The sequence below is a fragment of the Eleutherodactylus coqui genome, chromosome 7, assembly GCF_035609145.1.
Source record: "Eleutherodactylus coqui strain aEleCoq1 chromosome 7, aEleCoq1.hap1, whole genome shotgun sequence".
NCBI classification, from domain to species: domain Eukaryota; kingdom Metazoa; phylum Chordata; class Amphibia; order Anura; family Eleutherodactylidae; genus Eleutherodactylus; species Eleutherodactylus coqui.
The window spans coordinates 122931380-122945282 of NC_089843.1; the positions used below are offsets into that span (position 1 = coordinate 122931380).

Below are 13903 nucleotides of genomic sequence, written 5' to 3' on the forward strand. Positions count from 1 at the left end.
ATGCTTTTAACTGTTTTGCGAATGCTAATACATCCCTATAGGCGGCTTGATTTACAGATCTCCCGCACGGGTGCCTCGCATCGGTTCCACAAATCAAATCCATTGGGCCTTAGTCTTTACATTAAAGACACAGTCCATGTACACAACCAGTTTACAAAATAGAAAGAGAATACATACAGGACACATAAACAGGGAGACTCTCTAGTATTCCTTACAAAGTCACTGAAGAACAAACAGGGGTTGAAGAAGCGAGCAGAATTATTGGATGTTTGCGGCTCCTACTCTTCCCCTTTAAGACAATTACATTTCACACCGTAAGATTAAGACTTTCAAGGGCATTCATTGTGGATGGGAACTTCTGGCACCCCTCCTTCCCCTATATCCTAAGTATAGAAGAATCAAGGAGAAGCAGCATTTTCAATTTTGGCTATAAATGTCTTTGACTGAGAACAGTTTTACATTTGCAAGGTGTCTCTGAATCTTCATCTAAATTGCTTGTCCGTGTCTAGAATGTTCATAATTGGCTTTTGATGAAAGAACTTGAGTCCTTTACAATGACAAGTATAGCCTCAGAATCTGACACAAATGTATACTTGATAAAATAGGAAATCCAAATATAATGCAAATATATTCCACCCACAATAACAACATTAAACCTGTCTGTCTGTCCCTGGGTAGTAATTATGTAGTCAGTTGGAAGAGATTTTCTTTCATTCAGCCGGTGAGAGCAATCTCTGATAACTGATGTGTTGTCTATGCCCTTAGATCAATTTGGCGCAATCAATGTGCATTACCTTACTTTCAGAGAAAATTAACTAATATTCCTAATACAAATGCCTGGTTGCAGCAGAGCACACACGTCTGTTGTTCAGAATGTAAAGAAGAATGATTGTTATTGATGGCCTCAAACATTCACTGTCACCGCGGACGTGAACTGACAGATGCTGTCATTGCAGATGCAGGGAGTTAAGATCTCTTCCTTTATATTCTAGTTGGACTTTTGCTTATGGCTTCAAAAAGAATCTTCAGGGGATAAAAGATTTTTACTTAATGCAAAATCATATTTTCTTCCTGTTCAGAGTTTAAATATGGAGTTTGTCTGCAATTTCAATCAATGCGAAAGGTTACTGGTTTAGGTTCAGATGAAAAAAACAATAAAATCATGTTTACCAGAATGTCAATTGATAAAGTTGGCCAACTCTGTTCCGACTATTACAAGTCATTGATTTATATAGCAGGAAACAAGTCTTGAAAAGAATAAAAATAGCAAACAAGTCATAATGCATTAGACCTATGTCTACTGCAACAATTGTAAGTGGTTGTACATTGGGTCGTACTTGCCTATTATGGAGGGAAAGGTAACAAACCTGAAAAGATGACAGTAATATTGCAGGATTACAACCATTAAATTCTAAACTAATTATAATGGGGTGTCATCTGAATGAGCCCCCTGTGATCTACTCTTCAATGAGTCCATCAGTTAGACTGTACACAAGCCAATACAGTAATTGACAGAAATGATATACTTCTTCAATGGAATCGTTTTCATCATCTACGAAGATCACTTTCCTGCCAATTCAATTGAAAATGACCACATTTCTATTTAGCTTTGAATGGGTTGCTTAGAATTTGGAATGGAGCCACTATTAGACATTGGCACTAAGCATGCTGAATAACATAGTAAGAAGCATAAAGTAGAGACTAACATTATAATGTTTATAGGTAGAATGTAATGATCTGGATGCCTGATATAATTGACACTGCTTATCAAACTGAACTGTTAAGCCCTTTCCAATATCCTCTATATGTGTAGAGCGCGGTTGGGAAGTACGTCCTGCACACTGATAGCGTGGGGTCATAAGCTAAGCTCACGTCACTAGCAGCAGATGTCAACTTACAGTTGACACCCTGCTGCAGCAGCCAAGATTAAAGTTAACTCCAATTACAGTTGTTTAAAGGGACTCTGACATCAGATTCATGCTGCCCAAGCCATGGGCAGCATGAATCTGAGGCAGAGAAGCCTATTTCCCCAATGAATGCCATATTCTGAAATGAGCTGAGCTTTGAGTCATGAGGATGGGCCGCACCGACCTCTACCCGCTTGATGTATGAGGACTGACAGCTCGTTGCTCTATTTGTGTATAGGGAGAAGAACTGCTGGTCTTCACATAGCAGCAAGGAGAGGCCGGGAATACAACAACGAGACCACATTAAGATGGCTGAGCGTGAGATGCCTCCAAAATGCTTAAACGCAACTCGCATTGGACAGCGTACTGGAACCCTGTTTGTTTGCTGTCCAATGGGTGGACCAGAATAGGACAATACAAAAGCCCCATTGATTATAATTAGTCTAAGATTTGTCTGAATTTACTCAGTTAAAAACTTGGATAGAACTTGAAAAATAAAAAGTGGCCATGTGAATCACCCCCAACAGGCTCTGCGTGTGTTATATCAGTGGACTACGCTATTCTGTCTTTCAAAAAGGAGCAAACGAACAGGAACCAGTTCAAATGCAGTCCAGCATTTACACCGTTTATGTAATTGAAGTGAATGTATCCACTGTGAGATACGACTGAATACAACTTTTTGGTATTTACTTGTAACCCACTGTCAGAAAGCTCAGAAGGTGATCAAAAAATTGTATGTACTCCAAAAGGGTAAAAATGAAAATGTCAACTTATCCCACAAAAATAGTTTTCATACAGCTTCATTGATTGGAAAAAGAAAAAAACAAATGATCTTTCTATAAAAATTGGTTTAATTGTGCAAAAGTAGTAAAACAAAGAAAAACTACATACATTTGCTTGTAATCATACAGACCCAAGGCATACATTTAACATGTTATCTACTGTATACTGCACGGTGAATGTAATGAAAACGAAAAATAAAGCAAAACCAAAAAATTCTTTCTCTTTTTTCTCCCCCCCCCCTCCACAAAAAAAAAACATTTTCAGGACATTATATATACTCCCAAAACTATAACTTATCTCCCCTAAAAAACAGCTCTTAAATGGCATTAGTGAACAATAGAAAAAAGTCATGGCTCTTGGAAAGCGGAGATGGGTAAATAAAAAAAAGCACCCTGAAGACCAAGATTGGCTCATTCATTAAGGGGTTAATACCACATATGTCCTTTGTGTTATATTTGATATGTAAAATCCAGTTGCACCGTTTTTGACTATTTTGAGCAAGGGGTCTTAATGTCTAACAACAACTACTTTTGTTTTAATCACTGCTACTTTAATAAATATAAGGTTTGCATAGAGACCAGGATTTACCTAGAGGCACAATAGGCCTACGCTGTAACTTGGCCATGGGGCCATATGGAACACTTGCATTTGCCTTGGTTGTTGGGTGGTGTAGATGGCGCCATTGAGAAGCTGGTAAACCGATACTCATCAAATGTTCTGTCTGTGACTATGGTATTGCTGAAGAGGATTTTACTGCTTATGCTTTACATATCACAACTCATTCCTAGGGACAATATGCGTTTAGCTTTTTCTAACATTGTTCTATCACTTTCATCTTTTTTAACAGGGTGGCTTAAGTGCTCAAGCATTTGTTCGATTTGATATAGAAGATATAAATGACAATGCACCAGTGTTTGACAATACCAATTACGTGACAACCATTAGCAGTCATACTCAACCAGGAACAGAAATACTCAATGTTGTGGCCACTGATAGAGATGAAGGAATGTTTGGGGAAGTGTTATATGAGCTATTACCTGGGGCTAAGACACCAATGTTTACTATTGACTCATCTTCAGGTAAGTGCATGCCCATTATTACTTTCGTACTGTCTTTCTATCAACATATTTTGCAGGACTTTAATTTTTCTAACTCTTAAAGTCCATTTAGACACAACGATTATCACTCAAAATTCACTCAAAAGCCGTCTTTTGAGCGATAATCATTCTGTCTAAATGCGCTGCCATCATGCACTGTTCATGCACTATTCATTCATCTCTCATTTCTAGCCAGCTAGAAATTAGCAATGAGCCTTATCAGTGCTGCATGCTGATTTTCTCAGCGGGCGGCACTGATAGCATTCTTTCAGCTGGTATCCCGCTGGGACTTCCCAGTGGGATACCATCTGAAAGCTCCGATAACAAAGCAGCTGTTAGCACTCCTGCTGTTTCTCTGAGCTATCAGCTCAGCGGGACACCGTGAGAACAAAGCAGCTGTTTGCATTTACAAAACAGGTGCATTGTTCTCAGAGCTATCACGGCAGTATCCTACTCTGCCTGCATAACTCTTAAGTAGCTAATTAGCTACTTAGATTTATGCAAAGATGATCGCTCAAAACTGTCACTCAAACTGTCGTTTGAGCGAATTTTGAGCGATCATCACTCCGTGTAACTGGGCCTTTATACATGTCCTTTAATTAAATATAAAAAGCTTAATGTAATGCAGTACTTGGTTCTCAACTGTTCACAAACTTAAGTTTTATTCACACGAGCGTATATACGCGGCTATGTAGGCGCATTTTCATGGCAGGCCAATATACACGACCATCTGAGGCATTGCTTTCCAATTCATTCATTCACATAGGCAACCTTGCACCACGTAAAAACATTGCACTGTAAAAAATAGAACATATGTGACTGCAAACTGTGCCTGCTATTATACGCTGGCTAAAAAGATAGTTCTGGTTCTATCTTTCGAATGATATAAGCTGGCGGCTCCCATAGACTCCTACGGGAGCTGGAAAAAGGAAGGGGGAGGCAGTTTAGCAGCGTCCAACGCTGTGAAAAGCTTACAGGTGCCTCTATGTTGGCATTTGAAGTCATTCCGAGGAATTATGCCGAGCGAGGGATTTCCTGGCTGCGACGTATTTTTTTGCTAAAATATCGCAAACAGCCGTGTGAATGGACGAGAAAGCGCTAATTAAGCTCAGGACTTGATCACGGAAAATCGTCCGTTCATGCAAATTCACGGCCGATAAAACTTAAAAACGCATACACTTGTGTGAAGGAGCCCTTAAACTGTTCAGTGCATTTGTCAATGTGTGTAATATTGTGCTAGGTGCGTAATATTATTTGTCTAAAGCAGCTTAAAGCATTTGTCTACTTTAGAAAACCCATATACCTGATTAGTAAATTTAGAGTTAATAGAGAGGGGTCTCTTGTTCAGCATCACTTGGCCATAGTGGAGAATGGTTGCAAAGAATGTCTCTTGCTCTGGAGGACTGGTCCTGTCTTACATTATACCGACAACCCATTTTACGTCGTCCCATTCAGAAAAATATCAGTCAATTGTTGTGTTTAAATCAGTGTCATCTGCCAAAAATATATAAAAAATATGCAGATTTTGCATTTGGTTTCAGAAAATCAATAATGACTTGGATGGAGTTGTTCTTTTTAGTACTTACACATTGTTGTCTCAGTGTAGGGGAGGATAACTGACTTGTACGGAAACACAATTATTCCTTATTTCAGGATTATGAAACTGCATTTTTTGCAATTGTTTTCATTTCAGCACCACATTACATGGGTTAGAGCCGTACGGAAAAATGCAACTTCAAATACTTTCTATGGTTAAGCAGAGGAGCTGAGAACTGACAGTGCCCACCCACTTCGTGGACCCGCCGCTGGGTATAATAATAACCATACTCAACATGTGAATCATAACTCATTTTTCGATGACCCTAAAGAACCGGTCCAGATGGCAGCACACATTCACATGCATATTTCCTAGCAGAGGCCAAAACTGTTCTTAATTTTCTCACTACTGAATACGAATGTGAGTGTAAAAATTAGCATGTTGCCATCTTGTGACCGGGATCATAGTTGGGGTGGAACTGGTGGGGTATTTGCCATGGTTGCAGGGTGGTGTAGAGGATGCGACTGAAAAGCTGGTAGACAGACAGTCCTCCAACAATAGTCACAGCAGAATCTTTACTTGGGGTGAAAGAATGTCTGACTACACCTATGGCTGTGCTTATGACTTTGCTTTCTAATAGAAGCCAAGTAGATAAGGAAGAGGATTGTAGGCTTCAATAGAAAGTCAAATCAGCATTTCTGTGCATCAAACTGCAAGTGAATGGTGTCCCTGCAGCTTTCTATAATAAGTCAAGGTCTAAATCAGCCTTTTCTGCGGTATATGCTGAGGGACTCCCGATGGGTTGTTGCTGTCAATCCTCACCTCCCCTCCCTGTACCTGCATTCATGGGGATTGCTTCATCTCTTATCTTCAAAGCTATCTCCCCTTCCTTGTCAGTATTGGGCCAAGCTTGGGCTTTTTGGTGTTGCGCCAAGAAATGTGCCTGTTCACATAAATTGCAACAGAGGGTTCAACAAAAAAACTTGGACAGATTCTCGTGGCTTATGCTTGAAACTTGAATCGATCTAAGGCTGGCTGTACATGGCTAAGTGGTTCTGATCCCGGCCGGCGACCTGTAAAATCTGTCATGCGGATGACTGCGGGTGCCTGCCGTCTGTCATGTGCAGTGCAGATTTTTTTTTTTAAATTAAATATACGTTTTTCCCATGCCATCACTAGGCGATGACACTTGCACCTGTGAACCATCCGCAGTGTCAATTGTGGATGGGCTGCATGTCGGATGGCCTCCATTGACTTCAATGGTGGCCGTCCGTGCGGAATCCATGGCAAAATAGAACATGCTTCAATTTTACCTTCACTTGTGGAATACGCAATTCACATCTGCGAGTGTGAAGGAAAAATCAAAAATGCATGTTTTTCAATTATCACATTTTGTCATGGATCCTCCGTGTAGATGCCGATTGTGGATTCCACGATCAGAATGGGAACCTGATCTAAAGGTCCATATACACTGAAAGATGATCACTCAAAAATCCCTCAAACGGCAGTTTGAGTGACAGTTTTGAGTGATCATCTTTGCATAACTCTTAAGTAGCTAATTAGCTACTTAATAGTTAAATGCAGGTGGATTGGGACACAGTTGATAACTCTGAGAATAGCAGCTGCTTTGTATATGCAAATAGCTGCTTTGTTCTCGGAGTTGTCAGCTGGTATGGAAGTGTTCAAACAAAGGCTGGACAAATGTCTGGGATGATTTAGTGAATCGTGCACTGAGCAGGGGGTTGTACCCAATCACCTTGGAGGTCCCTTCCAACTCTACCATTCTATGATTCTATGGTATCCCGCTGAGCTGATAGCAACGAGAACAGCAGGAGCTGCTTTGTTCTCGGAGCTATCGCTGAGAGCTCTGTGTGAGATACCAGCTGAAAGAATGATATCAGAGGTATTCCGCAGAGAACTCAGCCCGCGGTGCGGATAAGGCTCATCGCTGATTTTTAACTTGCTAAAAGTCAGCGATGAACGAACAGTGCCCGATAGCCAGCCATTTAGAAACAACGATCATCGCTCAAAAGATGGCTTTTGAGCGATAATCGTTGTGTCTACATGAGCCTTAAGACACTGCATGCTGCTTTGATTGTCCCAGCACCGATTAATCAAAGAGGTGTAGTGTCTTAGACTAATGAATGATGCATACTAATGTACAGTGTGCATCAGGTAGCAGGTGCGGCCATGTTCATTTGTCCAGGCCTGGAGATTCGCTTTAATAAAAAGCTATGCGTTTCAACCCTGGAATGAGGCTTTCCTCAGGCATGAACAAAAATGTGTTGCCTTTTAAGCATCCCCTTAGATTCTAATCCTGAATCCACCCCTGATACATACAAATTAGGACAGTATTAGTGGATTCCAACAAAACAAATTTAGTGTTCTAAAGCACTAGAGTGCATTTAACCTGCTTCATATGTTGCAGAACATGTAGTGTGTTGTTATAGATCTTCTCTTTTAAACATTAGATTTTTATTGGAAAAGGCAACCGATAGTACATAATATACAACATGCTGCATTGATTCTTATACAAGGATACAGATGAAGGAGACACACATAACTTAATATTCATATCCTTCTCTTAACAACATTATTCTCAATTACTCCCTTATGAGTTTTCCTTATCTCTACAAACTTTATAAACTGCCTTATCGATAAGTTGTTATAGATCATTTTAAAAGCTAAAGGCTACTTTGTAGATGCTACAATGGGAGAGACGTATTGACACCCACCAAAGCTCAATCCCCTGTATATTGGCTCCCATTGTTCTTGTGAAGCTCATGCATTCAGAGTTGACTTAAGAGTCTGTTTTCATTCCTATAGTCGTAGAGTCCTGAACTCAATGTGGTGCCTCCCGGCTTTCGGAAGGTCTGCTAGCGGCCAGATTGCTGCAGTTGTGTGAGTGGAATAAAATTTCTAGAGTTACGATCGTCTGCCATGATAATTTCTTAGCTACGTGCATAAACTTTGAAATACTAGCAGCAGCAATGAGATCGGCAGCATTGTTCACAGATGGGGAGAAGAAAGTCTACATTGCTAACAAAAAAAGCCATTTTTACGTGATATGTATTAATGCAGATATGTGATGTATACTGTGTCCTATGTTATAGGAGACCTATATTATGTGTGTGCACATGTACAGTAGTTTCCACCTGTCTTGTAGATCCAGGGTAAATGTACAAATCCGTGTCTGGAGCTTTATTGTCTGAGAGGCTGACCCATTTTCTATTTTTTTTCAATAGAGGATATTTTGTGTCCCTTTAAAGAGCATTTGGGGATATATTAAAAAATATGCAAAACTGAATTACTTTTACACCCTTATTAATAGTTATTATAAAAAATAACAATGAACTTTAAGACAAGCAGAGCAACAAAAGCAAGTAGAATAGCAGACTTGGAAGTGCCTTGAGTCTACATCTGTGCCACGGCACCTGGAGTTCTGCACAAGCATGCAGAAGTTTTCACAGGCTGCGGAGGAGACAGACAGAGCGTTCCTTACTAGCCAATTACTGAGCAGGCATATGTGTGTATTTAGGTGGGGGGCTTATTCAGCATTATTTAAAATTCCCTTGGTATTCGCATATGTCTGACACTGTATTAAATAAACCTTTCTACCTTCTGTATCTGCGCCTCTTCTGCTTGTGTTTGTACTGTAGGCTTTAGAAGGCTGATACGTTGATGGTAAAGACTCCTTCAGCCAAGCGTATTTTAGCACATTTTTGCACGCAGAACAATCCTGAGAATAGAACCTATTGACTTCAATGAGCTCATTCTCAGCTCGTTTTTTGCGCATGTGGTTCTTGCAGGTGCAAAAAAATAGGTGCTGCTCTATGTTGGATGCATTTGTGCACTAAAGAGGCCTATAGAGATCTATGGGAGGTGCGCAAATGCACATATATGTACACGTGGGTATGCACAAAACGTTGCACATACCCACGAACACAGGCACCTCTTTTGGCTTAATAGCCATTTAAATCAGAGATTGAGGTGATTCCCCCGTCCGCGTGAATTATGTGTCTCTGTGGAAATACACACAGTATTTGCACAGGCAAGCGCACAAAGTATACTCATTTTCTGTGCAAAAAAAGTTGCACAGGAGTTGGCGTATTTTGCGGTACACCCATGTGAAGCCAACTAAAGTGGCTGTGTAGACTCTTGTCCTAGTGCCGAATTCTTCAGGTTGTGTTGGTATCAGACAGCAATAAGACAATTACTCTCAATGCCCGAGGAAGAGGTCTGCGAATGAACTCCTACCCTTCTTGAAGTCAACCATGAAAACTGCCAGATGGAAAATCATTAAAGGGAGTCACCATATTTTGTAAATGATGAACAATGGTAATGTAAGATGTGGTTCTTGAAGAAGATTCTGAAGCTGCTATTTGTCATGGTGCCGCTGGTGGATGGGCACGGGGTGACATCACGGCTTATGCTCATTGACATTGGGCACTGAGGTGTCAACAGGTCATTGCTGTTAATTGATTGGCTGGCTGGGGTAATGGGTAGGCCGCTCACACCAGGTGAGTCCTCTCCTGTTTATTTCCTGCATTCGGCTTTCTCTTCCAAACTCCTGCGTCGCTGTCTCTCTTTTAATTACAGATTTTTTTACAAGTTTTGGCAAAATATTAAAGGAGATGTCCCGCGCCGAAACGGTTTTTTTTTTTTTTAAACCCCCCCCCCGTTCGGCGCGAGACAACCCCGATGCAGGGGTTAAAAAAACCACCCGCACAGCGCTTACCTGAATCCCGGCGGTCCGGTGACTTCAATACTTACCGCTGAAGATGGCCGCCGGGATCCTCTATCTTCGTGGACCGCAGCTCTTCTGTGCGGTCCACTGCCGATTCCAGCCTCCTGATTGGCTGGAATCGGCACGTGACGGGGCGGAGCTAAACGGAGCCGGCATCCTGCACGAAAGGCTCCATAGAAGAAAGCAGAAGACCCGGACTGCGCAAGCGCGGCTAATTTGGCCATCGGAGGCCAAAAATTAGTCGGCACCATGGAGACGAGGACGCTAGCAACGGAGCAGGTAAGTATAAAACTTTTTATAACTTCTGTATGGCTCATAATTAATGCACAATGTATATTACAAAGTGCATTATTATGGCCATACAGAAGTGTATAACCCCACTTGCTGCCTCGGGACATCTCCTTTAAGTGAACTTCAGTACTCATAATCTAACGTGCTCCAAACCAGATGTCTTTGGTCTAATTAGCTTTTGAAATTTCCCATTTTCTTTTATTCTTCTTTTGTTTACCCTAAAACAGTTATTCCCAAGTTTGTCCTCGCTGAATATCCATTCGTAAAAAGATGTGTAAAAGCCAAAATATCATAGTCCAATAAATACATAATGTACTGCAGTGTGGATGTCAACACTAGATTAGCACTTAACATCTAGAGAGTGCTGGAATACTTATAAATTGACTTGAGAATCAACATATGTATACTTTAAGAGATTTGTTATTGTATTGAAAGGAACTGCTTGGGGAAAGTTGTGGGAAACTAGAATAGGAAAACGTAATGGACATAAAAATGCAAGTAAGTAAAGAGGTTCAGTCCTTAAAAAAGAATTCTGCCTGCTCCTCGGGCGTCCCCTCACGGCTGGATGCCCTAGGCACTGGTCCCCCAAGTACCTAGTGACGAGTACGACCCTGGTCACATGGAGGTTTACTTTTTATTACCTCTTTATTTAAAATAAAATGGCATGTTCTGAGTGCAGATAATGTACTGCGTGCTAAATGCAGTCCCATGTAACACCACAGCTAACACAGTGGTAACTCTCAGATAATGTAGAAGATGATACATGCAGTCCTATGTAAGAACTCTTTTACACGCATGCATAAAAACTGAGGGATGATCGGCCCGTGTAAACAGGTAGGCATTCATCTATGAACAACTAAACTACCTGTTTACTGTGATTGGTGGTGGGCAGGTTGGAACGATCAACGTCTCGCTACGAAATTCACATGATGATTGTTTCTCTTTAAACCCTTAAGGACCAGGCTGTTTGTACCTTAAGGACCAGACACTTTTAGGGATTTTTCCCATGTGGTGGTTTTACTGCTCTATTTTTTTCCCTTCAGCTACCAAAATTATTTTTTCTGCATTTTTCTTTCCGTGACATGTTGTCGGGGTATTCTTTTAATAATTTTTCACTGACTTTTTTTTCTTTCAGTTTTTTAGTTTTATTGGGAGTAAAAAACTAAAAAAATTATTTTTTAAAAACATTTATGCATGTTTTAAAAAAAAAAAAAATAGTATATTTACACTAAAGTAAAGTATGGGAATGGGTTCCTCATTTTGTTTTGGACATTTGATATATAATACGACAACGGTTGTGCTTGGCGTTGACTTTGGGTACTATTTTTTTACCATCTATGTCCCCCATGACGTCATATAAGACCTCTGGAGGGCATTCATGTCGTCTTTTTTTAAAATTTCATACTTTTCCACTGTAGCTGAGGCATCCATAGGATCCCCAGTTACAGGGAAAACATCCCCTGTAGTGACAACAGTCACTGGCAGAGCTGATCAGGGTCTGCTACGACCCTGCAGCTCTGCTGTAACAGGGTACCCTGGCGGTCATATGACTGCCGGCTCGCGTAGTGGAAGAAACACTTCCACTTTCACTTTTTAGTACATAGCGCTCATTGAGTGCAATGTACCAGGGAAAGGAGAAGGTAGAAGTGGTTTAAAAATGCTTCTCCCTTCTCCTCCGGGTCCTCTGCTGTGACTAACAGCTGACAATCTGACTTGCTCCTGCTTGATTGCAGCAGCAGGGGCTTTAATCCCATGCTATATTTCTGCGATCGAGCAGGATTAAAGCCCAGGAGCATGCGCCGTAAATTTTAAAAGCACAGGAAGGATCAGTGATAACTTTGAGTACAGATAATGTAGTAGATGTTCCCTGCAGTCCTATGTAACTGCACAAATTACATGGTGATAACTCTTGGGATAGCGTTGTTAAAGATTTTGTTCATGTCCCGCAATATAGAACACCTAATTTGCAACCGATTACAGTTGCTGGCTGCACAATGTGGCCGACAGGTGACTGTCCATTGTGCATGACATTTTCAATTCACTTCTATAGACGTCACGGAAACAGCTGAGCTGTAACCGCCATAGAAGTGAATGAATGGAACTGCACATAGGCAACTCTCTACAATCACTTTCCACCTGGTTTTCTGGCCAGAGGTGGGAACAGAAATTTTTGACATATCCTCTGGACTTACCATAAAAATGGCTATGATGGGAATATCTCTTTAACTGTATTGTCCATTTTGTATCACCACACTTACTTTGAGGTCAAATATATTTAATGTTTCAATGTATAAACATTATGTCATTGTGTCAGGGTCGTGGGGGTTCCTACATTGATCCGTAAGTGATGGCATGTCCTAATGTTATGTCACCCATTATTATCATGGAAAATCCCTATTAAATTAGTGTTTCATTTTGCAATTGTCTTCCCATTCATAACTAGTGCAAGCTGGCACATTCTAATAATGAAATTGCATATTTTTGAAATCTATGTGATAAGGTACTTTGACACGGGACAACTATCGGCTGAAAATTGCTCTAAAGAGCAAATTTAAATAATAGCCGTTTAATGTCCAGTGATAAGTCACTAATCATTTCATTTCACCTTACCAAAAAAAAGTTACTGGTTGATAAAAAGTCATCTGGTATAAAGTCAGTCATTTGTATTTGAATGACTTGTAAATGATCCTCTCCATCAACGATATCTCGGCAAACAACTCATGAATAGTCAATGTTCTGTGTTAAAGCAAACAAATGACTGACCTTCATAGGCTTCAATGACTTCTCTTAGCAACTATCTGAACAATAGCCCAACCACGGAGGGAATGAGCTGGGAGCATCAAACTTTAATGCTGCTCAACATATTTCCCTCGAAGTTCAGCACACTTGTTACATTATTTCGGAAGTTTCCAAAGAAAAGCTCTGATGTTTAGACACTGAAAAACTGCTATAATGCTGCTTACCACCTGTGAGTCATTCAAAAATTTGCATCACTTCAAGTTTTATTTTTAGGTTTAGAAATTGGTAAAATAGCCTGACAGAACAAGATCTGCTGAGTAGGGTGGATGGTCTATGCATTGAAACCCAAATACTTCAAAAGATCCATCATCTTGGCTGCCTTGTGTGATGGAGTGTTGTCCTGATGAAGAAGTACACTTTTTTGCAGCTTTCCGTGTCTTTTTCTTTAAGTGTGGCCTTTAATTTGCCCAGCAAGTGTCAATAGTATTCTGCATTGACGATTTAGCCCTTCTGAAGATAGTCTGTGAATAAATTACCCATGCTAGCCCAAAGAATGATGGCTGTGGCCTGCCCTATTTTTTCTTCAGCTACAAAATTTTTTGATATATTTTTTTTTTCACTGACTTTTTTTTTCAGATTAGTTTTATTGGGAGTAAAAAGCTCATATTATTTTGGGCATTTTGATTTATAATTTGTATAGTCATGGGGAGCATATGGCGACGGTTTTGGTTGGCATCGGCCAAGGGTCATTTTCTTTTTTATGTATACATTTTTATTTTATTCTGTAATTTTTTTAGCTTAT

The 13903-nt window shown here is 40.4% G+C and overlaps 1 protein-coding gene across 1 annotated transcript in view; it reads left to right on the forward strand.

Moving 5' to 3' along the window:
* The window catches only part of DCHS2 (dachsous cadherin-related 2), a 267892-nt gene that overhangs the window by 149050 nt on the left and 104939 nt on the right, over window positions 1–13903 (forward strand). The window contains exon 3 of the mRNA XM_066574814.1: window positions 3538–3769. Within this exon, the coding sequence (XP_066430911.1) occupies window positions 3538–3769 (232 nt within the window). The remainder of the gene's footprint in view (window positions 1–3537; window positions 3770–13903) is intronic.